The sequence below is a fragment of the Amphiprion ocellaris genome, chromosome 19, assembly GCF_022539595.1.
Source record: "Amphiprion ocellaris isolate individual 3 ecotype Okinawa chromosome 19, ASM2253959v1, whole genome shotgun sequence".
In the NCBI taxonomy this organism is placed as follows: Eukaryota; Metazoa; Chordata; class Actinopteri; family Pomacentridae; genus Amphiprion; species Amphiprion ocellaris.
Genome location: NC_072784.1, coordinates 8,655,003 through 8,681,908, shown reverse-complemented (window position 1 = coordinate 8,681,908; position 26,906 = coordinate 8,655,003). Strand labels below are relative to the sequence as shown.

Below are 26,906 nucleotides of genomic sequence, written 5' to 3'. Positions count from 1 at the left end.
AGGAGGCCGTCCAATCAGATTCGAGGTCTTCACTCTGTAGGTTGTTTGTTTGGTGAGACTCTTGGACCTCCATCAGCTGACGTGGATGTTTGATGGTCTTCCTCTCTAGTGCCAGATGATTCATCCATAAATTCAGCAGCTACAGACTGAAATGAAGCTCATGCTGCCATTATTGAATTCCTGTTCCAGATCAAATGTTCAGAGCTCACCTTGAATGCAGCCGTCTGTTGTCTGATAGTTTTTCTCATTGTAGTCTTCAATAAAGTCTTTTTCCTCATGTAAGGATGTGGTGAGACCCTTTCTCAGTCGCTGCAGACATCCCTCATTGTGCATCTCCAGAGAAGAAACTTGCCGATAACGCTCATTAAATTACTGAAGAAATCTAACATAAAAACCTGTAAACTCTCAGGCAGCTTTTGTTAAAGTTTGTCTATAATTCTATCATCATGTTCTGGAACCAGGACTCTGCAGAAGTTCCTTCAAACAGATACTTGTGTGTTTCTATTTAAGGCCTCAGGTTTGAACGTACGGCAGAGGATTAGAAAGGAGTGATTTTAATGTTTAAATCAGTCCAGTAAATGTTTGGCATGAAAATTATTAAAATTTTGATTTAGATAGATTTGTGTCAAATAATATTGTAGAGTCTCACTTAAATATATCCAAATGAGTTCAGTGTATTTACATTTTATAGAATATTTGATTTCTTAATCTCAATACTGTAGGGTCTGACCCTAAATATTATAATAATGATGTCAATTTAAATAATATTTTAGTGCAGAGTCCTAAACTTTAATCAGCTAAACTTACATAATACATATCACTGTACAATCTTAACCTGAACATTCATATTATTGAGGTAAATTTACATAAATCATGATATTCTAGAGTCTTAACTGGAATATTTCTAACATTAATCTTTTTGTATTGTGCTGATAAACAACAATAACCCGACTTTCAGATAATATTTGTTGTCTGTGATTGAGACTAAATTCCTCCACATTCTGGAACTGGACTGCATTTCCCAAAATAAAAACATGGACAGAATTTAACACTCAAGTATCCATGGCAACGCAACAGTTTCTGCTTCTTACCAAAGTTCACAACACAAGATTTTAATGTAAAACTTCAGGGATGACTGCTGACCATAAGTATTCTGATCAATACTTCACGATCAATATCAGGACAGATGTTACAACTCCAGCTGTTGCATTAGACTGCAGTTATTCACAGAGAAATTAAAACATCACATTCCTCATAAAAACTAGATGGGACTTTTATTAAATAAAGTGTTGGTGAATAAACAGTGTAAAAAGTGCAAAGCAGCTCCATTAAATCAGGAGATGTGAGACTTCCACAGCATGGATCACCATCTGCTGTGTTGATTCATAGCTGAATGTCACAATGAACTGAGCTAGAAAAGCTGCTTTGAGCTGCAACATTACGGTCTGACAATCCAACACCATCACAGTTTTCATCTGGTTGTTTTGCTCCAACATGCTGTGAAGTTCAGTTTTTACCTGAATCAATACAGAGATTCTATTTCCAACTAAGACTGGAATAAAAATTTGAATGTTATGAGGCTATTAATGCAACTAAATCCTTTCAGATGGAAGGATTTACTTCTAAGTTCTAATTCAAGTTTCAGTTGGAGCTCATTGCATTCACCAAGAAAAACAGCAAAACCTTCACAGCAACATTTAATAAACCTAAAGCTTCACTGTTGGCACATTGGTGGAGTTTGTTACTGAGCATCTGAACCTTAAATCCAGTGAGACGACCATCTTCAGTCGAGGCCAGTCAGAGAACTTCAAGACCTTCCATCGGCTGGACCAGATGTGGCATCATCTCCCTCTGAACATCTGGATGACAGGAGAAAAGACAGAAATCAAACACAGAAATACAATTTATTCACTTTCATCATTTTATAAAAGTAGCATGAACTTTATTAAAACTTGACAATATCAGTAATGAAAGTAAATGTTTTTATCTCGTGTTGAAGCTAAATTTAAAGTCAATTTTAATGACAGTTTATCCTGAGAGGAGTGAGAATGGAGCTTTCACTAGTATCCTCTTCTGGCCTATTCTATTCTATTCTATTCTATTCTATTCTATACTATCAAGACATCTACAATTATGGTGCTCAGTACGGTTTGTTTATTTATTTATTGAATCTCTTTTTCTTTTGTGTTGGTTTTCTTTTTTTTTTATTGATGGGCAGTTAGTAGTTGGGAATAACACACCACCTTACAATCTTTAATTGCAATAGCACCGCCTGTTAGTTTCTATCCCTGTTCATCCTGTTCGTCCTGTTCGTTCTGTCCAGTCTTTGTTTCCCCCACACATCACTGAGGTGTAGCACTGCCCTTCCTGGCTCATAATAGGGAATTCTAATAAAGAATGTCTGCTTAGCTTTCAGGGAGGGCCGGTGATGGTCACACACATGCACTAAATATTAAAATATTTGGCTGCAAGACTTAAATATGCATCAATCTCATACAATGTTGACACCTCTTTTGTGGAGTTAAACAATGAGAACAAATGCAGACAAAAAAAAAGAAAAGAAAAAAAAGAGAATGGAGCTTTTCTTTCCTTTTTAGAATATTCCCGCAAAATATTCTGCTTATTATTGGCTTTAGAAGCATTTTTCTTTACTTATTTATTTTTAGATACCTCAGACTGATGCACTTTACTGGTTTGCAGATAATTTCATGTACAATGACAATAAAGATCTTCTGTTATAACATATTTTGCTAAAACAAGAACTGCAAACCTTCTCAACCATCTCTCAGTCTGCTAAATTCCAACTGCAACCAAAAATAATCTGATGTAGTTATTATTATAATCTTTACTTAACCAGCCCTGGAATTAATAAAAATCTTTATGTGGCTATGATTTTCTCTGATGGGACCACTATGGAAGCTGTAGTAACAATTAACTATCCTTTGAAGGGAAAGATTGTGTCTTCTTCAGGTGGATAAAAAAGATGCTCTCCCTTAAAAAAAATGCATACAATAAAGTAAATCTCTTCTGCACTGCACACATATTACACTTTTGTATAACTCTGGATGTCAGAGTAAAGGCAGACAGATCCACCAATCAGCCACAACATTCTGACCACTGACAGCTGAAGAGAACAACATCCATCATCTTGTTCTAATGTAACATTCTGGTGGGAAACCTCGACGTTCATGTGGATGTTTGACATGTACCACCACCTAAACACTGCAGGACAAACAACCCTCTAGTCTCCATGGCAACAGCAGTCCTTGATGCCAGCTGCCACCCTCAGCAGGACAAACTAACACTGCTCAGGAGTGGTCCGAGGAACATGACAGAGCTAAGCTGTTCACCTGGGTTCCACACTCCCCACATCCAGATCTGATTGAGCATCTGTGGGATGGTCCAGGATCAGCCTGGTCTAGGTAGGACCCACCCTGCAACCCACAGGATCCACAGAATCCACAGGACATCCCCAGAGGTTCTGATGAACCACTGGGTCAGAGGAGTTTTAGCAGCATAAAGGGACCAACACAGTATTAGTCAGGTGGTCAGAATGTTCTACTGTTATATTGTCATGCTGATTATATGATCAGTAAATGTTACCATCAATTATAACGTCCACATTGATCAGGAAAAACAAACTATCAGTTCATTCAGAAACTGTGGGGTTAAACCTAAAAACACAGACCTCAACAGCAGTTTGTTTCAAAGCAGAACACCAGCCAGATTTCACTAAAGAAGCTTTTAGAGCAACAATTAAATGACAGTTTTGTTCTCATTAAGTTCAGTCGGCCAAAAATAATGTACACACATCAGGAAAAGAAAAACTTTTATAAATATTTTATTTGTATAAGTACTTCTACACATATAGATACCGCTTTCTAAGTTTGATCAAATCACGATACCTCTGTGTCCTGTTGTACGATGTTTTCCCAACAGATGGCGCTACCCTCATGAATGGAGCATCAACAAGTGACATCTACAACACAACAGAAATGTCTGGAAGCCAGTGGCCACCACTTTGAGCATCTCTTGTAATTGTAGAGGCCAAAGATAACTTTTATTAATCTCGTGATGTCTGAATAAATTTGGTACTGAAATATTTATGCAAGTTTTTCTTTTCCTGATGTGTGTAAACATTATTTTGGCTGACTCTGTATAATGGGTTTCTGACAGGTCACCAGGCAACATCTTTTTATAATAATGACAAACATACCTGCATTCTACAGGAGTGATTTTCCTCATGTGCAGGTAAAGATGTGTGAGGAGCTTAGAGATGACAGGAGCAGGAGTCATCCTCACTAATTCAGCTTCCACCTAGAAACAGAAAGACCACAAACAAACACACTGATATACTCTCAAACGTTCAGCCTCACAGCCTCAAAATATCTGTTTAGGAAGTGTTGTGTTTCTAAATTCTGCTGAAAGCATTGACAGACATTCTCTTACAAGGTTGTGTAAAAAGCAGCCTGTCCTCTGAGCTACTGAGAAATTTTCCTGAACAAAGTTTCTACGTGTAAATCGGCTCAACAGAAACTAAAGCCTCAGTCAGAGACAACAGGTATCGCAAATTATAAACAACTTTCTTTGTTAACTCAGACTTGCTGCTTCAACCTCACATAAAAAGGGGAGTTTAACTCATCAGGTGACTGAAAATGAACGGTTTGTGCAGTTCTAGATCCAAAAGAAGGATGTTTCAACTCATGTTTTACTTCAAATACATGCAATAATAAATAAATACAATGGCTGGTTGTTAGTTTATTCACTATTAATGTCATTTTATATACTGGATTGAACTTGAGCAGTGGAAGAGAGAAGGAATTTATTGAAATTATAGATTCAGAGAGGTAATGTTGAGCAATGTTAAGTTAAGCGCGGTTTAATTCAAAGCAGCTGAATGTTAAACTTCAGTGCAGCTGAATGGGTTTCAGTTAACCTTGAAGTAAAATAACTTTTTTAAAAGCTAAAATACACAGCAGAGAAATACAGGTTGAGAAGGTCATTCTAATAATGAGGACAGCTGCAGTAGCAACTTACACAGGTGTTCAGCGGTAAGTTAGCCACCTGTGTTAATTAGCCCGCTAGCTAACTTAGCCGCTTAGCTAGCTAACTTAGCCGCTTAGCTAGCTAACGCGTCCGGACCAACTGCTCAAACACGACAAAACACAACTCTTCACAAGTCGCTGACTTAACGTACAACAAAATAACGCTACGGGGTAGAAGTATTTATCTTCTTACCGTGTTTTACTCCAAAAACAAGGTCACCAGCAGCCAGAGATGCTACCAGTAGTGATGGGACGAACAACACTGGTTCGTAAGCACTGTGCCGAGTACACAAGCGTGAAACCCCGTATTGGTGCGTGTATCGCTTTAAGAAAAAATCATGTGACCGATACAGGAAGTGTGTCGTTTGGATGTGCCGCGCCAAAGTGTGTTTATAAGGAAACAAACTGTGTTGACATGTATTGTTGCTGTGTCTGTTTGCCCTCACCTTGTTCAACTTCTGACTTCATGGATCGTTCCAATAAGATGAAGTTTTCCCCAGTCTGGAATCATTTTGATCTTTTGACGGCAAATAAGGTAAATCTTTTTCTCCTTTGGGCATTGTTTACTGTTAGTTTTTTTTTTAATTAAATATGTTTCTACTCTTTTCTGTAAGAGGTTTGATTGTTTTCAGATAGATTAACTTCTTATTTTATTGTAGGTGAAGTGTTGGCTCTGCTCCACAGAGCTATCTTACATCAATAAGAGCACTTCATCAATGCTGAAGCATTATAGAGCTCAGCATGGCAATGAAGAATTGGCAGATACTTGTGTGAGTACCCCAGGTATGTTGAAATTCTCAAAAATTTTAATTTCCAAAAATAGTTTATTACACACAAAAGGCTTCGTGTGACTCTGTAATATTGTTTGTAAAAACTGCAGTCCTTTAAGAAGCTTTAAACAAAATATTTCCGTTTGGCTTGCAGTTCCTAACAAGCAAGCAGTGGATGAGGCTGTGGTCAACATGATCATCAAAGACTGTCAGCCACTCACCATTGTTGGAAATGAGGGATTCAGGGAGCTCCTGAAGCTTATTGCACCCTCATATGTTCTACCAAGCAGGAAGGTATGTTTAAGAAATGTATGGTTAAATTAATTAATGGGTACCGTCATGTCATATATATATATATATATATATATATATATATATATATATATATATATATATATATATATATATATATATATATATATATATAAAAAATATATATATATTTTCATGATGTATTAAAGTATTTTTATGGTTATTTTTAGGCCATCAAAGACTTGGTGATCCAGAAATATGAGGAGGAAAAGGAAAAAACAAAAATGGACCTCCAGAGCGTCGTTGCTATTAGTTTAACAGCTGATATGTGGACGTCCATTAATATGAAGGCATATCTTGCTGTTACTTGCCACTATGTGGACAAAGAAAGCCATGAACTCCGTTCATCAGTCTTGGGAGTGCAGCATTTTCCTCAGAGACACACTGTCTCAGGGTCAAATGTTATTCCATTGATGAGAATGATCCACATTGAATTTCAACGTCAAGCCTCAACAGTGACAAAAACAGCTGCTCAACAGCTGGCTGAAAATCTGAGAAAGCGGCTAACTGAGTCTATCTGCAACCTGGAATCGCTCAGTGTGATGACACTGGCAACACTGTTGGACCCCAGGTTTAAAACAGTTGGCTTCTTTAGTCCACTAAAAGCAACTGAAGCTGTCAAGAGACTGAAGTCGGAGTGTGCTGCTGAAATGAGGAGCCATGAGCCTGACCCAGCAGGAGAAGAGCCTAGCTCTTCACATGGATCAGAACCCAGTTCAGGTATGAAAACACATATTTTTTTGTGTTTGTTTGTATATTTCTGTTGCAGTTTGTCATGTGATAATAAACTAACAACTAACAAAGAATTATTTCTAAAATATTTGTTAGGGCACAATCTCTGGAAACCTCTGGATATGGAGGTTGAGGAGAACAACTCGACCTCGAATACTACAGCTGGTTCCATAGTTGAAGTCCAACGCTACCTGGCTGAAACCAACACACCCAGAGCACAAGATCCGTTACAATATTGGAAAAATAACCAGAAAACATATCCACACCTGTATCAACTCGCACTTAAATTTTTATGCACACCATCCTCATCTGTACCCTGTGAGAGAGTTTTTTCTCAGGCAGGGGAACTGATGTCCAAGAAGAGAAATCGCCTTGGAGCAAAGACACTACAAAAACTTTTGTTCCTCAATAAAAGTATATGAATGAATCCATTTTTAGTCTGTTATTTCATATGATTGAACACTTAAGTTAAAAAAAATTCCATACTTAAGTTAAAAATTGGAACTCTGAATTTTATTATAGACAAATTTGCTATATTTTACATACCAACTCATTTTAGCATTTACACAAACAAGGTTTTAAGCAAATTTAAAACTCTTCTCATAAACAACTTCAACTCAGCAAACAAATTGAGCAAATGAAATTAAACAATGATGAGATCATATTTTCAGTAAAAGACTAGCAATTAAATAAAGATTAAATATTATTTCACAGGCTGATGTTGGGTTTGCAGCATGTAAGCATTTCCATCTTATTTTCATTTTGTTTACCTGCAATGATTTTAGAACTACTGCAGAGGTCACTATTGAGTGACCAACACAGTGTCAATACAGTGCCAACACAGTTTGGGTAGTGTGTCAATACACTCCTTGAGGCATCATCATCCCATCACTACACTACAGTACATGTTTGACTGATAATGCAGTAACTACTTTAACCCTCGGATCCACAACATGGGTCAAAAGTGACCCATATTCAATGGAAAATGGGTATCTCTTGACCCATGTTGTGCATCAAAGGGTTAAGAAAATTATTCCGTTGTTTACATCAGTGCCATATGCTTATATAATAGAGAGCAGCTACCCAAATGTTAGTCACACACAGGTCAGTGATCTTATTGGCGTCACTCAACACTGTTGCCTCTCTGAAACAGAAGGCAATTAATCAAAGAAGAGAGGCTCCTTGGTATAAATTACAAAAGTCTACATTTAAGCAGACGTCTTGAAGACTGGAAAGGCAGTGGTGTTTCACTAATGTGGAAGCATTTCACTTGGCTTGGAAGAATAGTTTAATGTCATATAAAAAAGGACACATTAAAAAAAAAATGCTCTGTAGAACAAGAACTGCTCATTGTTAATCTCTAATGGAGGAAAACGAGAACAGTCCCAGGTCTCTTTTGAGCGCTCTCACCAGGCTGACAAAAAGCCACAGCTCCATGGAGCCTTGTGTTCCTGCAGCTCTGGCTAGTGATGAGTTTGAGAACATTTTTACAAATACAATTTCAGCAATTAGAAATAAAAATCCACCACAACTTTCCAACAACAGTCACATATGTGTTGCGACCTGATTAATATTTTGACTGTCACCTGGAGAACTTGACAGTCATCTCAGCGAGCAACATGTCTGTTAGACCCCATTCCAACTAGACCGCTCAAGGACAGTTTTCCTGTAATTAACATTTGCTTATTAGATCTGATCAACCTCTCTTTATTAACAGGCAACATACCACAGGTTTTTGAGGTTGCTGTTTTAAACCTCTATTCTGAAAGCCTACTCTTGATCCAGGTGTTTTAACCCGCTACCATCCGATCTCCACTTATTTGTAATTCTTTAAAAATCCTTGAGTAGGCTGTCGCAAAGCAGTTATGTGACCAGCTGTACAGAAATGGCTTGTCTGAAGAGTTTATCTTCACAAAACCTCACACGGTCTACTTGTCTCTATAACTGTCCAGCTAAATCTATATAATACGAATCTAAATCAATTTATTACAGAGACTGGGATATGTCATCCAATCAGGAATAACATTATGACCACCTGCCTAATATTCTGTTGATCCCCCTTATGTGGTCAAAAATTCTCTGAACCACTGGGCATGGACAAGAGGACCTCTCAGGATGTCCTAGACGTTCTGGCACCAGGACATTGGCAGTGGATCCTTTGGGTACTCTGTCAATCTAACTTGTTCCACTGCATTCTGTTGATTAGGATTGCCGTTTGCATGAAGGAGTGTGCTTGTTCTGGGACAACGCTCATTTGGATGTCTAAGTCTCATCAACACAGATGCCAAAATCCAAGATTTTCCAGCAGAACACCACATAGTACCAACATAATCAATGCTATTCACTTCACCTGTCAGTGGTCATAATGTTGTGGCTGATCCTTTATTATTTAGGTGGCAGTAGGTGGTGGTTGCACGTATATATAGAAAAAAATTAACAGGTGTTACATTAATGATTTAATATCATTTTTTCTACTTCTAACATTTTGAACAAAGCCAAAGAAACATTTAAATGGGGATTAGTGATAAATGTAATTTTTTTCACTGAATTACTCGTTTAAACGTATTAAACAGTAGAGCTGTTGTATCGGATTACGCTGAAATGTAGAAACATAAAAATCTAAATGTAATGCCTCCCCCTTTTTTATAGAAAATGTGGAGGAGAGCTGCAGTGCATGGCGGCACTGATTGTATATGACTGGGAAGCATGGAAACGCCCCTCGCCATCAGAGTGAGAGCTCTTCATTTCCCCCTCCACTGCTGTGACGCTGAAGCAGCCGAGCGGCTGCCGGTCCGCTGCCTTCATTCCGCCCGACTAGCTGCGTGCTGCACAGCGTCTCAAACGGGAGACAGAACGAGACAGAGAGGGCACGGGAGCGAATCTGCACCTGGACTGTGGATTTAAGGAGAGAAACGAAAGGGAAGTTGAAACCGTCACCGCTGCGACAGGCTCCAGACTGCTGTCCAGTTAACAAGGTAACAGAACCAGCTGACCCATCCTTTTACGCGCGGTAACCAGATAATGGGGTCGTTTTTTACGCACGGCAACTAGAGACGTGGTGGTACATAGAAAAGGGGAGTGAAGGCTTACCCCCAGTCGATGGTCATCACAGCATCACGGCATACACAAACGTTTTTTTTGTGTATGTCTGTGAACTGCATCCACTCAGTCTTACAGAAACTTCAGTCAGTCTTATGCTTCTCTGCTGGGCGGTTCTCCACAGTAACAGCATAAAACCTCACGTTAACTGGATTAATGCGGGTTCACATATAAACTGCATCTTGGAAGGGGGCATTTTTGGAATGTTGGTGCTACGTGCTGCCACAGGGGCACATTATGATGTGTGTCTGTCTATAAATAAGAGAAACGTGGCTAATGTGCTCTTGCAGTGCTTTTCTGCTTGTATGTATTTTGTGTAACTGCAGTGAGACTGTTTGGAAACATAGTGCGGTTTGTGGGTTAAAGTGGTGTGGCTCTCCATGTCTACTGGTGTCTCCATGCAATCTCCCTCTGCATGACATTCCTATCTCTTTTTCTCTCTCTGTCTCTCTCTCTCTCTCTCTTTCACATGGACACATACTTTCTCTCTCCCCTTTCTTTCTCTGCGTTCAGTTCCCTGAGCTTTACTGACATTTTTGTTTTAGAAAACAAATCTTCCAGGCAAAACATTTCTGGCCCAAATTCCCCACTCTTTTTCTTGATTACTTTCTCGCTTTGCATGTCTGCTGGTGTTCCTGAGGGCAGCGGAAGTGTCTCATTCCCAACAGATGTTGAGGGTGAGGTTGAGAAATGCATGAAGAGAGCGAGAGAGAAATAGCACAGTAGGGCATGTAATTGTCACCGGGGATACTTAAGCTCTTCTCAGGTATGGGATAGGTAATACTGGGCTCTTCATCAGTCTGTTAAAGGTCTCTTTTCTATTAATGTTGCTCACAGCTTCATGCAGACACAGCCATGAAAGGGACAATCACGACCACATTATGCAGTATTTACCATAGAAAGATATGACAGTTGATCAAATGACATGTAATGCACAAGATCAGAGTTTCCTCAATACAACACGGTGGACTAACATGAGTCCGTTAAAGAAGACATTTTGTTTTTGCTTGTTATTTATTTAATAGGACATTTTACAAAACAGTTTCAGTACGTTGTGATTTTGATCAACTGATGCGATTGCTTGAAAATGTCTGTGTATTCTGTATGTAAATGTGGAATGTGGAAGTCCCTGTCCAGAGATTATCAAGTTTTTCACTTTGTTAACATTTCCATATGATGTTTGTTATATGCTGCACAGTGGCTCGGTGGTTAGAACTGATGCTTTGCAACTAGAAGATCAACGGTTCACGTCCTGGCTTAGCCCTGGGACCTTTCTGTGGAGTTTGCATGTTCTTCCTGTGCATGTGTGGGGTTTCTCCAGGTTGTCTGGCTTCTTCCCACAGTTCAAAAATATGCCGAGGTTAATTGGTAATTCTAAATTGTCCATAGGTGTGAATGTTGACTCGGCTCGACTCTGCTTGATTTGTGAGGTTTTCCGTTTGGACGTAGTAGCTGGTACCAGCTACTATTTTAGTACCTACTCAGCAGGGGGTTCCAAGCGAGCTGGGTGGAGCCAATAATGTGACGTCTACAGAGTGCAGGTCACTGATTGGACAGGGAGTGATGACACACGAAAGCGATGCCTTCATGAAAACCAAACCTTTTTAAAAAAAACAGGCAACAGTGACGGTGCTTTCTCTGACTCTCTTCTTTTATTTTGAAACTGACAAAAAGCCATAGACCAAGCAGCAGTTGTACCATCGCCACGATGTCCTCCATTGTTGTGTTGCATTTGTGTCGCCCACAAATGACGTTAAGGCACTTCCAGGCCGCCATGCTATGACGACTCCACCCACGATGAGGTGGTACTCAATTGTAATGGAAAACGACCTAAACCGAGTCGAGTCGAGTCGAGTCGAGTAGGTGGTAGTGGAAAAGCGCCTTATGTGTAGCCTTGTGATAGACTGGTGACCTGTCCAGGGTGTCTCCTCCCTTCACCCTAAAGCTTGTTTTATGCTTGACGCATCCACGTAGTCTGTGCAGATGAATTATGTCATTTTAGCAGCTACGCTCCATCACGCGACCCTTCTCAAGTGGAAAATTTTGCCATGTTGTAAGTGGTGTAAATGATCGCAAACCTCTTCTATTCTAGTTTAGTACCTTGGTAGACGTGTGTTTGGGATAAAATGCGCCCTGCAGTTTGGGAGCAGATGCCACATGGATTCTAAAAGCCACACACGTTCTCATGTGTGGATTTTGAGCGTCTCATTTCCACGCGTCATGTTTGTGCGGAAAGCATAACCCACTCTTAAGTCAGCTGGAACTGGCTCCAGCCCCTCCACGACCCTAATGAGCATTAAGCAGTGTATAGATAATGAATAAGCAGTCAAATCCATTGCCAAGCGTTTTTACCTCAAAACTGAAGGACACCAGTAACAATCTCAATAACATGGATTTAGATTTCCATCTGTAACAAACCAAAGGAAACAATTCTGTCAACTTGCATGGTGGGACTTTCTGTATTATTACATGTCTTCAGAGTGGGTTTCTGGTTCAACCACTTAAAGCTGTTCTTCTCCAATATTATAACTTTGCCATGGAGTAGAGTAGAAGGTGAGCTGATGTGCTCCAGCTGCTGTGAAGGGGAAGGGAGTGAGTTGAGATAGGACGGGGACTTCATAGATCTGCACATTCTTGAGAGAGCAGCTGTGTAGAGTTACATCTAAGCCTTTTTAAAGGCAGGAAGGGACTGATTTAGTGGAAATGAACTTCTAAATGTTGGGGCTAAATTGCATGATGGCTTAGTGCAGCATCCAAATCACTGGTTAAAGGTAAAATGTGTGACAGTATACCATCATAAATGAAGACTTGCAATATATGTTAATATATTTACATTATGCTGTGTTTTGCATATTGATGAGCCCTTAAATAAATAAGTGACACACAGTAATGAGTTTTTAGGGGTTAGATCAAAGAACAGGGCGGGACTTGAAATGCAGTGACACTAGCTGAAGAATAAATTCTCCAGGGGGGCAATAAAGTATCTCATAGTATACTGTAGTTCAGCTGTATGGAAAGTGACACACACACACACACACACACACACACACACACATCTGACTGTGACAAACAGGTGTAGCAGCTAGAGAACTAGCCATGATGTGTATGTTTGTGTGTGTGTGTGTGTGTGAGAGATCGCTTCATGTGATTGGGTGCACTTTTTGCTCTTTTTGTCTCCTCTGCACTGTATATATATGTACCTGTGTTTATGTTCAGCATTAGCCAATGGGGGTCTGACAGCCTCACCTGTAAGGGACCCCATTAATATGTAAAACCTTTCACGTCTATTTTTATTGCTGTTACATAATTCAGAAGATGTCTCAGCTGCTGTCACCTGGTCGTCCGACTGACTCCGCCCACTCCGTCCTCCAGCAGCTTCCTGCAGGAGTGCTGTGTCAGTGTGTGTGTGTTTGAGAGAGAGAGCAGATTTATCACCTTCCTAACCATTTCATCAGGTGAAGCTTGTTTTCCCTCTGATGGAACTCTGGCCTTCAGGCTCAGTTTGAAAATGCTGAGATGATAAAGATTCATCGCTGATGGGAATTTAACAGTGACACAGCACAGGTTCAATTCATCCTATGTATGATTGACGGTATAATGCTGGAAAGATTTTAACTTGTCTCCAGTTATTCTATTCTGTCTGTGAGACATAGCACAGAAATGTCCAACTCTTCAAGTGAAAGCAGCAACAGAAACACAATGCTGAGACTTGATAATAGCTATATTTATTCATAACACTTCAACCAGCAGAAGAACAAACAAGATAACCTCACCAACATCAACCTTACTTTGCCAATCATTCACGAGCCGGCAGTTGTTTCCCCAATCACCTCGTGTCTGCACACTCCAACATCCACACACACGTTCACACCTGATGCACATCAGTTGTACGTTCAGCGTTGGGAAAGAAAACAGACTGGTTATACAACAAAATAGCATGACCACAGACATAACAGTGACACAGAGTCATGCTTTATGGCAGCAAGAAAATTAATGATGTCGAATAATGAATCTCTTCAGCTGTTTCCATGGTAATGCATTATTGGCCATGAAACAAAAAAGCCTTTTTAGGGACTAGGAATGCTGGGAAATGCACAACACTTGGCCAACACATCAGAAACAGTCAGATATTTTATGTTTTATGGGTCATGGGCATCGGTGTGACAAAACGGCTCGATAGCACCGCTTATAAAAGTTCAAAGTCAGCCATTTTAAATTTCATGTGCCACCTTGCACAGTTTTTGCCATTTACAGCCCTGACATTTTACTTTTATCTGTATACCGCTTAATCCTCTGTAGGGATGCGGTGGCGCTGGAGCCTGTCCCAGCTGACTCAGGGTGAAGACGGGGGACATCCTGGACAGGTCATCAGTCGATCACAGGGCTACACATAGAGACTAACAATCACACTCACATTCACACCAATGGACAATTTAGAAGTATCACTTAACCTTAGCAAACCTTAGTTTTTTTTGACTGTGGAAGGAAGCTATGAGAGCACAACTTGTGGCATGACATGAAAATGAAAAATGAGATGAGATGAAAATGAAATAAAAAAAATTTGGGTCAATTATCGGCAGCATTGTCAGTCAATAATCAGTTAATTCATAGCACAAATTTAGCACAGTGGGCATTTTAACTGCACTGATCTTGCTGCTTTAGTCAGCAGACACATGATTTGGGCTACAAAGGCAGCTGCTTTACATATGCTACTACATGTAGGAACGCTGTTCTAATTGTCCACGGCTCATCTGAAACACACAAGCTCTGGTCAGATGCCATGAGGTGTCATAGAAGTCTTAGCTAGTGTCCCTTTGCTAGCTATACCCCTCCAATGCTCTCTTATTGCAACACATACTCCATGTGCCTCCTTGGGTTGCTACAGTATTAAACATTAAGAAACTGCCCTTGGTGGTGCACCCAAATACTGCAGCTAATCTACAATGCATTTTCTGCAAGCTTTTGAAGCTTGCAAAGCCAGAGGACAATCTGTTTTATCCACACTGCATTTCAGACAGTCCCCTACTGAGCTTTACAGCAAGGTTTGTGGAAATCTGTGTAACATTAAGGAACAGCTTAGATGCATAAATGCTTTATTCTTTCTCCTTGCATTACAAAGCGATTCAGTTAACACGCATTCACAAGCACTAGATTGATTTCCAGAATATCAGTGTGCTTGATGTGTGTATTATCTAGGAAAATGGTATTAGATATGGACTCTATAGGCAGATGCTGAATATTAAATGAGTCAGATCAGGTTGGGGCAAAAGAAATTGTGCCTTTTTGCTAAATAAGTTTTGACATGTCTCTATGAAACAAAGTTATTGTAACTTGAGTATACATTGCACCATTTGCAGAATAACAGTCCATTTGTGAATGCATCATATTGAGTTATAGTCATAAAGCCACCTATTGGTGATAGCCTGATATGACAAATATCCAATTTCATTAAATCAGATGTTTTCTACACATTATGCGTCACACCCAACTCCAGCTCTTAGGTCATATTTTTGGTTCATCCTGTTTTATTTTGCTACTTCCTGTTTCATATCCATACTTGTCCTCTGTCTCATTTCAGGTCTATTGACACTCTCCAGTCTTGGTCTGCTGATCACCTGCCCTGCCATCATGTGTTCCACCTTTGTGCCATTGTCTTCCCTGCCCCAGTGTATATACACTCATCTATTTCCTCATGTTCCTCGCCAGTTTGTCTTGTGCCCTTATGTCAGCCTTCCCGCCTTAATTTGTGACCTCTGTTGCTTCATGTGTGTGCTTTTGGCCCTGCCTGTTTTGACCACTGGGTTTGCCTATGTGTTTTGGATACCTCCGTCTGATTATTGTGCTGCAGTGTACAATAAATAGTTTGAACTTTTACTTGAGCAGCAAGTTGGGCATCCTTAACTCCTACACCTGTTTGTACTTGTGTGATATTGTGTGTGTGCAGTCAAACGTACTATATAAGTAGTGTTTCTCACACTTTCTACACAATGGACAGAGAAATTCACATAGAATTTGTTTGCGCATCATCCAATAAGAATCTGATAAATACAGTCTGATAAAAATCTGAATAAATGTACAAACCGGAAATAAAACCCTCTGACTGCCTCCAGAATTTTTCACACAGTTGTAGTGCGTTGGAAGAAAAGACTTGGGTTGGGTCACAGTGTGATTATTAACTTGTGCCACAAGAGTAATGTTGCAATTGAGTGTCTCTCAGGAGTACACTTTTTGTAGCTTTTGGGTGGTTAGGGTTGCTGTCCACACAGCACAGGTGGAACCACCTGACCTGCAGAAGTCAGATGGCCACTTGTTCTGCCTGGTTGGGTGAGTATGGTGCAAGGGGCAACAGTTCAAAGCTGCATTTGGCTGCATCTGCCACTGCCACCTGTGCTGCGTAGATTGTCTTGGAGCAATGGCACTGCAGCTCGAATCTTTCCTCCCCTTTTTTCTTTGATTGCTTTAAGCGTTTGAGTTTTTGTGGACAGTTGCTATAAGATTTTAATGCATGCAGTTATGCCCCAAAATAGTCATCAGGCCTCTTGTTTCCACGTGACGCAGAGAACTTTTTCAAGTACTCTCACATCATTTCTAGATGGCAACATTCTTGTGAGAAAGGTCTGTGTGTTATTTTAGCAAACTCCAATATGGAGCAATAAAGAGGGCTACTTTTATGATGATTAGTGTCAGTCACATCTGGTTCCACTGCACACAATATAGTGCACAGAAATGTGTTAAAACTCTCCACTGCTATGTCTGTATCTCAGATAATCAGGCATAAATAATCTAGTATATATTTGTGAGCAAATGCAGAAGGTTACAGTTAGGGTGGGAATGCTATTCTCATGAAACACATTTTCAAGTTAGGTTGTAGAACTGAACTGGCTGTATTGTTTTAGACATTGTAGTGAAGTCCTGAACCAAAATGATGGACAGGAATGTAACAACAATGTGCTGTTATGTCTGTTAGCTAACACAATCATAACTTGCTCTATGTCTTTTATGTATTTACAAGGTTATGCTGTATGCTTCAAAACACGACGACACAGTAACTCTGTGTTGAAGACATACAGTAGGAACAGTTATTTTCTTCCAAGCAGAGGCATTTTGACTCAATCTGTGCTGCACAAGCAGAATTTTGACTTTTGCCTCCATTTGAGTTTCTATTTGCTTCAGTGTCAGTTTGATTAATCTGATGTGGATTGTGGGTAAAAGCCTGGCACTAGCTATACATTTCACATGGCTGTCTTCTCCCCCTCAGATATTTTCTTGTTACTGTTTGCAAACTGCCTTTATTTTGCAGCAGCCTACCGCCCTGAAATTGTTAAGTTGTGATGAAGATTTGGATCATGCAACAAAGCTTTTTCTGTTTGTATTTTTTTCCCCTGTCACTGTGTTGAGGGTACATTGATGCTTTGCATAGCCCAAGACAATTGTATTTGTAATATTAATATATTTGAGTAATGAAGAAATATAAGTAAGTGTTTTTTCTCCTACAACAGAACACCAGATGATGCAAGACTGGTGCAGTATAAACCTGGCTTATTTGCACAAAGATTATCTCTCAGTATCTTAAAATCTATATTCAAAAACGATTTCTGAGTTACATGACAGGTATAATTACAAGCAATAAATAACTAATGATCTGTTATAAGTAGGGATGTCCGATAATATCGGCCCGATATTGGCATAAAAATGTAATATCGGTCAATATCGTTATCGGTTTTTTTGCCTGTCACGAAAACCGATAAAATAATGCCTGGATTTCGCAGTCATTTACTGGCTTGCAAATGGTCACATCATCAAACTGCGTCATGAAGCGTGTAAACAAAAGTGTGGCTGCAGTAATAAGCTTGGTGCCTGACTAACAACATGTCTGTGATTTGGAGTTATTTCCAAGCCCACATATATTGGTATCAGTTGATATTGGAATCGGAAATTGAGAGTTGGACAATATCGGCATATCGATTATTGGCAAAAAAGCCAATATCAGACATCCCTAGTTGTAAGACATGCTTGTGTCTGAGCATTCCGGTATAATAGAGACGCTCTAGTGGCAGTAGACGCTTAGTCTTGGCTTGCTGGTGCGTTGTGTGATCATACTGTGATCAAACTTACAGAGGCCCCTAATGAGGTTTACTTGATTCACTGTGGATTCATCCTTTTCCGAAACATTTCCTGACCACTAGTCCTTAAAAACAACTGACAGCTCCTCCTGTTAAATGGGAATATAGAAGACAAGCAGGAGGCAGCATCACAGAACTTGCTAGGGCGACAAAATCACAAATGAAAATGACCTTTGACATCTGTTGACCATAAGTTCAGCGGCTATTCTTTCTCTTCCCCAGACTGCATGCTTGATCTTTTTGGACACTTAGAGTGAAATAGATTTGTCCTAAATGTTTTCATAGGATTCCCTTAAACATTTCTTTATTAGCTGAAGCCCCCCTTAAATGAGGGAGGTACAGATTTATTTCGAAACAATAGATACACGACAGGAATATATGCCTGTTAATTTGCCTAACATAACTATTATTCATCCGGACAAGCTGTGTAAGAACATATTCTTTTTTATTTATTTCCTGTTTACAGTAACTGCTTGTGGGGAGTGGTTATCGAGGGACGGAGAGGGGTTTCACACAAACACACACACACCCTCCCAGGATGATTTGACAGCAGAAGAACAGTACATTTTCTGCTCTGGTGATCCTGCAGCTATGGGGCCGTTTGCAGCAAACATTTTTTGAAACAACAGAGGTTACAAACAGGTTTGGATTTAGTTGCATAAATTATAGATTGTGTTTTGTTGTTGGGAGGAACTATAAAGAAAGGAACAAATTTGAGAATACATTCTTATGCATATTTATAGCTTGTTTATGTGACCTTGGATGCTTTTTAACATCAGTTGACATTGTTCCAGTTCTATGTATTTACTACTGGCTTTTACAAGCTACTCAGCATGGACTGTCATGGCTCAGGTGGTAGAGTTGGTTGTCCACTAATTGCAAGGCTGGCAGCTTCCCCACATGCCGAAGCATCTATGGATGCCAAATCTCGATGCACATGTTTGTCCCGATGGCACTGAACAGCTCTGCCACCACTGACATGTAGGTGTATGCAAAGGAGTGAATAAAACTCACATTTTAAAGAGATTTGTGGAACGGAGCTAAGATTCAAAGATGCTATAGAACTGTGGACCAATTACCATTTAATGTATACTGGCACTCCTGTAGGGTACATCCCTGTCAGGTCACTCATCAGTCACGGAAACAGACAAGCAGACACTCACATTCAGCAGTTTCGAGAGTTATTTTAGCTTGAACCGTGGAAGGTGGTCAGAACACCTGAACAAAGCTTAAGCAGGCACAGTGAGGACATGCAAACTCCACACAGCTTATATCCCATGCCATGCTAACAACCTTAAGAAGAAAAGCAGCTGTGTTCATTCTGTAACCTTTCTGCTTCAGATCTTCTCCTCTAATCTTCATTCCCATCACTGCTCAAACAGTTCCGCTGTTAAATGAGGCAGACATTAGACATTACCTTCCAATTGCCAGCTGAACGTCGGAGCACTTAAATGAAGATTAGGAAGGCTAGCTCATTAGCCATTTCTGCCGTATTAGTGTTAGACATGTTGGACCTGATCCCCCATAGGCACTGCAGTCACATTTACATTTATGTACTTAAATAATACTAGATTAGATTAGTGGACCACCAACATTACAAATTACCAGTTACAGTGAACTTCTATGATTCTTAAATTACAAAGCGTTGGGAAAATAAATGGAGTTAGATGAGCCGTACTGCTAGAAAACACTGGTCAGTGCATAAAATCCAAGGCTTTCAAACTGCAAGCGGAAGCACAGATGGAGAAAGGTAAAGATACTATATGAGGTGAAAGGGACAAGTGCCCAATATTACTGTAGAAATAATAGGAAGTTACGCTGATGAGCCAAAAAATCATGGCCACTCACAGCTGAAGAGAAACATTTGCCTTTGAATATGCAGTACGCGTTATACATGCATATCAATGTCTGGGATGTATGGTAAAGTAAATGAACAGTCAGTTCTTAGGAACAGCATGCAGGACGTGGGAGAAAAACTGGCAGATGGGACGATGTAAGGCAACTTTGACAAAGACCAGAGTATTGCGCCAGACGACTGAATCTGAAGGTGGGAAGCTCCGGGGCAGCAGACACTTTTCTTAAGAGGAAAAAAAGCATAAATCAGTGAGAGGATGTTTAGGCGATGTGCTGGAACAAGTCTGATCCCTGGCAGCTCTAACTTACCGAAACTAAAGCCCATATGATACCCTTTTCTGTCAAGTCTCACAGGTCCCCTGAATGTGTATTTCAGGTTTAAGCTCAAAATATTGCACAGATCATTCATTCTGCCATGTCTATGATACTGAAATTATGTTTCAGTGGTGTAAGTTTAAATCCAGCTGAGGATTGGTTCTTTAGTGCTGCTACATATGAAGCTGTTTTTGAGACTGTCATCGGTACCATGCAGTTTCAAGGCAGAAGTGTTCAGCCATGGTTTTGACTCCTCATTTCCCTGATGATGGGCCTTCCAGCATTAGAAAATAACATATGGATATTTGAACAAGGTAAAAAACTTGGTTTCAGTCTTTTAGGCTTTAATACTTAGGCCTGGATTATTGAAAATGCGCACATAGACAATTGGGGACACTAATACTAACCTAAACCTAAATGGCTTTTAGATAGACACACTTTCTGAACTTTGTAGAAAGGAAATGAAGGAGAGGATGGTCTTTTTCTCCTATTTTGTGGGTCTTCTTGACACTGGGGAAATCCAGTTATGTTCAAAACCAATAAACACACCTACAGGACACCTTCAGTTGTCCTGTACAATCCATGCCTCAATCAGTTGGAGACATTTTGGAGGTACATAAAGGACCACGAGTATTAGCCAACAGGTCAAAAATGCTCATCAGTGTAGTTTTTGTAGTTGGGCCTATGTCAGCTATTATTGCTTCAGTAAATGGTACATTGTAAAGAAGATGTTCTAGTGAACATTTAACTTTCCTTCTAATCTTTATTCACATCCAGTCAGTATATAGTCAGCTGTTTGGAGGTCTCTGAAACACCCCTTTTTAAATTAGAACAGAATAACAACGCTATAAATATTTTCCAGTAGACACTCCTTTTGGTTACATCAAATTTTCCAATAATGGTGCTCAGGTCCCTTAGGAAACACATGCTGCAGTTTAGTGAGAAATATTTGTTTGCTGGTACTCTACCGGAGAAGCGTTAAGTTCTGGCTAATGCAAATCAAACTGGACTTCAAGGCTCCAGCAATGGGAAGAGCTGATACACAATCTGAACCATCATGTCCAAATGTTTTTCAGTGAAAAACAGTCTGTTTCATTTTTCATCTGTGAGGTGTTCGATGTTGGGTGTGTAAACTGGGCATGACACCGGTGGCTTTGACAGAGAATGTTATTTCTCACCGCGGACAGACAGAATGAGTAAATGGCCAAAGGATATTTTACTGACTGACATGAAAATCAATGCAGGGGTTGTCGAGGTGCCAGTCCTGAATCTATACTCACTAGGAATGTGTGAAGGCATGTTTGAGTGTGTGTGACTGTGAATGTGTGTGTTTATCAGTGTGAGAGTCTCTCATCATTTCTGTCTTCCTCGCACTGACCTTGCTTTGGGTGTGGATGATTCTTTACCTTTTAGTTTACCTGTTTTCTCTCTCTTTTAACTCTATTAGACAGATTGGGACTATGTATACTACCAGTCAAAAGTTTGGACACACCTTCTCATTTGATGTTTTTTCGTAATTTTTACTGCTTTCTACATTGTAAATGCATACTGAAGACATCAACACTATGAAGCAAGATATATGGAATTATGTAGCAAACAAACAATTGTGAAATAACTCTAAATATGTTTTATATTTTAGATTCCTCAAAGTAGCCACCCTTTGCTTTGATGATAGCTTTGCAAACCATTGGCATTCTCTCAGTGAACTTCATGAGGTAGTCACTTGAAATGGTTTTCACTTCATAGGTGTGCCTTGTCAAGGTTAATTCGTGGAATTTCTTGCCTTCGTAATGGGATTGAGACCATCGGTTTTGTTGTGCAGAAGTCAGGTTGGTACACAGCTGACAGCCCTATTAGCCTCTGATCTGTTAAAGGCCGTAAACTGCAGCGGTTAAAGGGAAGCATCCCATCGAATTTAAAATCTCCTTATAATTTATTGATTATAGGTCTGGCTCCCTATTGGATGAAGTCTGGGTCCGGACTCAGACCACGGTCCGCCAGTTAGTGACCTAGAGTCTAGTATGTAGTGGATTAAAGGAGGCCTCAATTCAGAGAATTTTGCCTCGAGTAATTTTAGTAATTGAATTACTCTAACAACTTGAGGAATCGTTTCAGTCTTATTTGCATCCTGCCACAAACTGTGCTCTTCCACTCCACCTAGACTTAGATTCAATAAAGCTGAGACTGATTAATTAGAAAATGTCTCGATCCATTCTGATCGCAAACAGGTTACAGTGATTAGTGATTACTGTGCTGACTGTGCAAGAAAAGACACGAAATATACCTGGACCAGACAAGAGGCATCTATGTGATACTGTGTGAGTTTGCATTGGGGATAGCTGAGTAACCAGCTCAAGTATTGAAAAATGAAACTGTTATCACCGAGTGAAACATCAGAGCAAATTTAAGGTCAGGTTAGTGCCAATTTCCAGTTTGGCAAGACAGCAGAATCTCAGAGAGCCAGATACTGTGTGCAGCACAGCTAAGTCTGCGAGGACACACACTGATTCACAGCCTCCCTCACCACTGATAACAGACAGGAAGCCCCTCTGTGTGTGTGTGTGTATGTGTGTGTGTGTGTGCGCGTGTGTGTGTGTGTGTGGAGTAAAGTTTAAAACATCTAAAGTGAAACTAGTGTTGTGAATGAAACGTATGCATTGCTCATCTATGGATTAAATGTACGGTTGTTGGAGAAAATGTGCATTTGTGTGGGAGACTGGGTCTCATGGGAATGTATGTATTGTGTATCTGATGTGTATTTTCCACTGAGGAGTAGATGAAGGAACTGCTACAGACTGCAGCTGTGGCTCAGAAGGTAGAGTGGCTCCTCCACTAATTCACTAATTGTAGGGTTTTAGCGTTTTTAGCTTTCTTGCAAGTGTCAAGACACTGAAGTTCAGCGCGCTCAGGTCGGGTCAGCTCCTTGCATGGTTCCTCTCTGCCATCGGTGTTGGACTGTGTGTGTGACCCAGAGGCAAACTGTAAAGCACTTTGGATGAAAGCAGGACATAAATGCATCCATTTTTGTGTGATTGTGAATGTGTGGGCGATAAATGACAGCTCTATTGACTGGAATGGAGACATTGTTTCCCTAGAGTTATAAAATGGTGTATGTGAGACAGAGAGGAGAGAGAACGTGTGTGTGTGTGTGTGTGTGTGCGTGTGTGTGTGTGTGTGTGCCTGTGAAATCACTGCAGAAAAAGTGATAGCTGCATTAACCTGAAATGCATGTTTAATTTTTCCAACAAACCTGCTAACCTCAATTTGTTGCAACCTTGCACTTATATAAGTCAGATATTAAATTAACTATTAACTATTTCAAAGTCTATTGTTAAAAATAAAAAACACAAAAATATGTTGTTATTTATGCCATTTTTACAAAACATTTATAGGTGTTCATCGGTGTTGAGTCATAATGTATATTTCAAGTTTGTTTCCTCCCTCTCTGTAGTTGAATGAATCATCTGATGAGCAAAATCTCTCCACCCGTCAGCCTCATCATTATTATTCATCAGACCTTCACTGTAATTTTCTCTCTAGTTTCACAGTAAATGTCAGATTATGTAACTCTGACCCTTCACCTGTTTGGTCCTGGTTCCTCGTAAGTGTAATAGCCTTGATTTTTTTTTTTTTTTTTTTTTGTTGGGTAAAAGTGCATTTATGTTGTGACAAAAACAATGCATCAATCATCGTTGTGGCATGTCCTGATAAAATGTTTAGTGAAGGCATCAATAAATAATGTGAGGGCTTGCTGAGCCATCCTTGCTAGCTACATTTTCCCACTGGCTGACTGTTCCCTGGTGACAGGGGAAGCCCTGACTATTGATCAGTCAAGAAGGTTTAGCATTACGGGATGCAAGCATCACAGGTTTATATTCATTTCAAGCGTAATAATATATTAATTGCCTCCGGAGCGCAGAGTGCACTGATTGGGTGAGAGTGAGTCACACACATGTTCTATAATGAACTGACAGGCTGCATCAGGGCTGAGTGTCTGGGGTTCTGAGTGTGTCAGTGTGTGTGTGTTATCCTATGCCAATATGTGCATGTCTCTGCCACTTTAAATATGTGTATGGGACTGAGTGTGTCTGTGTGCATGAGTGATTGCACCTTAGGGGGCCAGTAGAGTATTGAGGCCAGTCGAAGCAGAGCGACATCAGACGCATGCAAATCATATGTGCTCACCGAGACACACATCCACACACACCCGCAAATGTACGCACACACACACACACACACACACACACACACACACTCTCACCACATTTGCAAATACAGACGGTCTGTTTTGCTTTCATTTTACTCTCTTCTCAACCATTTTAATTCCGCCAAGAACTTGATAATATGATGATAAGTACATCATGGTTGGTTGGTCCACCGCTCTGCTGTAATCCCTCTGGCCCCCTCTGTACTATACTGTCAAATGTACAACCCCACATAGCTACCTACAGCTGGGTAGAATGGTATAGAACATGCCAATCAATGGATTAAACTGATACCTCAGAGGATGTTCTCAGAATAGAAAGTGGACCAGCATCTCACTTGTCCGCAAAATGTTATGGAGGTTCGCTTTCTCAATATACCATTCTGTATATTCACAGTAGTGGTACATTTTTGATACTTTTTTTCCCAATTTACCTTCTCAGAATACCTTTCTTCTATTCTTCTGGCTACAAACCAGTTCTTCGATGTGAGTTCTGTTTTGTTTTACTGAAATATGTATTAGTGAGGACATTCATACACTGTGGTTATTTTTTAGGTTATGCATGTTTTAATTATGTCATGCTAGACATGTAAAGAGACTATGTTACCACAATGGTTTGGTTTCAGTTACACACCTCTGCAACCACTCACCATCAAGGACACCACGATGGAACGAACTGACAGCTACAAGTTCCTGGTCCTGAACATCTCAGAGCCTCAGCTGGGCCAAACACACTGCAATCACAGTGAAAAAAGCTCAGCAGAGGCTACACTTCATTGATCTTATCAACCATAAAGACCCAGTTCATTCATTAACTCTCCGCCAGACCAGACAGTCATACCCCTGCATCCCTGCTGGTCCCAGAGCTGCTGCTTCCTAGTGGACCTGCATCGTCTAAACACTCACCTGGCCCTGGATTTCCAGAGCCTACCTGCCCCCCTGGGTTCTCTGATGCCCCCGTGACACAAAGATATTGAAATGAGGGATGGAGAGTGCTAAGCTCATGGGAGTGCAAGGGCTGAAGATTGTTGGTGTCATTAGACTTTTCTTTACTTCTCTGGCTTACAGAGGATCCACTGCCTCTCTATCTGTAATTGCAAACTGAAGATAGCAGCACTTGAAGAAGCTGGTTAGAAACCGTCTGATGGAGCTTGATGTAAAAAGTCGGAGGCTGCAAAGTTGATGTTAGTTGTAGCAGACGTGACTTCATCATGTTTTCTGGGGTTGTGAGAGCAAGCAGATTGAGAGTACGGTCACTGCAGAAGAAGCAGACGTGTTGGTATCCTGCTGTTTGTAAGCAGAGGGTTGTAGACGTTGGGGTAGAAGTTAGTGGCATTGATCTATCAGTGCTGGGGATGAAAGTAGAGGACTGATGCTGGTGTGGGTGATACAAAACTGGAATCATTCTCTCAGGAATGAGAGCAGAAGATTGTTGATGTGGGAGATAGAGGCGGGTGATGCTGGCGTCTCTGTGCTAAAATGAGAGCAGAAGTAGAAGCATGTGGTGGCTGGGTAACTTGATGATCCACATGTGTGACATGTTAAAGCTGAAAATGTGGCAGAGGTGCCACAGTGCGACTCCTGGTCTTAATTAAATTGATAGAGGCAAGCTGAATATAAAAATGATAAACATCTCTGCCTCCAAAACGGAGTTCTAGGTTGAGAACCAGAGTCATGTAGCTATCCAACTCTTGTCTCTGAGCTGGAAAAGCTGAGCAGATGATGTCTCTGTAAGGAGAGAATGCATGAGCGAACTCTGGTCTTTGAATGAGCAGACTTTAGAGTGCATAATAACTAGGGCGGGACCCGAATATCCAAGTATCCGAATATTCGGTCGTTACGGTGGTATCTGAATATTTATTTTGTGATCCGAATATTCGGAACCCCCCTCCCCCCCCCTTGGATGATGTCGTGCGATCAGTAGTGGACTCTAAATTCGTCTCTCTCTTCCCGCCCCCACCCCTGTCGGACGTTACGATACGAACCGATCTGACTGTTCGGCTTCTTCTTTCCTTCAGACTCGGACCTGTAATCAGTAAATTGTAAGGGGATTTTAAATTTGACAGGTGGTTTTTATTTTACCGGTGCAGCTTTTCCAGTGTTTATGGCATTGGTCATCAGCTCAGGAAACACACAGACCAACTACTTACGAGTTCAACGATCCCACATGACGCTACTCAGCCAAAGAAGTCTCTGCGTGGCAACTGCTAAACATCGCAGCTCTGCGTTCAAAGAACAGTTAGAGACGAGGGACAGACAATAAGAGGACAGGCAAAAAAGAAACATAAATAAAGCGACACCAAGAGGAAAAAGCTTTCTCAGCAATGAACATAATCAAAATTAATATCGTTCCAGACTGACCGATGAGCAACTCCAAATGTGTTTTAGAACGACCCTGACACCATTCAGGCCTTTTAAGCATAATAATAAATAATAAAACATGAACCACAAA

At 40.4% G+C, this 26,906-nt stretch overlaps 2 protein-coding genes and 1 long non-coding RNA gene across 5 annotated transcripts in view; 2 read left to right on the top strand and 1 right to left on the bottom strand.

Moving 5' to 3' along the window:
* Positions 1-340: 340 nt before the first annotated feature.
* LOC129347540 (uncharacterized) lies at positions 341-5,293 on the bottom strand. Its single transcript, XR_008599682.1, has 3 exons — positions 5,239-5,293; positions 4,217-4,317; positions 341-1,859 (listed from the first exon to the last, which is right to left on the bottom strand). It is a non-coding gene; the product is annotated as an uncharacterized LOC129347540 (long non-coding RNA).
* A 131-nt stretch (positions 5,294-5,424) lies between these two features.
* Positions 5,425-7,281, top strand: LOC118471746 (zinc finger BED domain-containing protein 4-like). Its single transcript, XM_055005299.1, has 5 exons — positions 5,425-5,580; positions 5,705-5,828; positions 5,970-6,109; positions 6,298-6,847; positions 6,956-7,281. The coding sequence occupies exons 1-5, from the start codon at positions 5,461-5,463 to the stop codon at positions 7,279-7,281; spliced, it is 1,260 nt and encodes a 419-aa protein (XP_054861274.1). The 5' UTR covers positions 5,425-5,460.
* A 2,315-nt stretch (positions 7,282-9,596) lies between these two features.
* Positions 9,597-26,906, top strand: part of jupb (junction plakoglobin b) — a 114,172-nt gene continuing 96,862 nt past the window's right edge. For 2 of the 3 annotated variants that reach the window (XM_055005432.1, XM_055005433.1), the window contains exon 1: positions 9,597-9,834. The gene's annotated coding sequence lies outside the window, so the exon portion shown is untranslated. The remainder of the gene's footprint in view (positions 9,835-26,906) is intronic. The other variant, XM_023291806.3, reaches the window with a different exon arrangement.

What these genes read in the sequence shown, in the direction of transcription:
- LOC118471746 (XM_055005299.1), top strand. Translation starts at nt 5,461, where the DNA reads ATGTATTGTTGCTGTGTCTGTTTGCCCTCACCTTGTTCAACTTCTGAC. An exon ending in ATCTTTTGACGGCAAATAAG is followed by an intron (nt 5,581 to 5,704) that starts GTAAATCTTTTT and finishes ATTTTATTGTAG; the next exon opens with GTGAAGTGTTGGCTCTGCTC. An exon ending in ATGTTCTACCAAGCAGGAAG is followed by an intron (nt 6,110 to 6,297) that starts GTATGTTTAAGA and finishes GGTTATTTTTAG; the next exon opens with GCCATCAAAGACTTGGTGAT.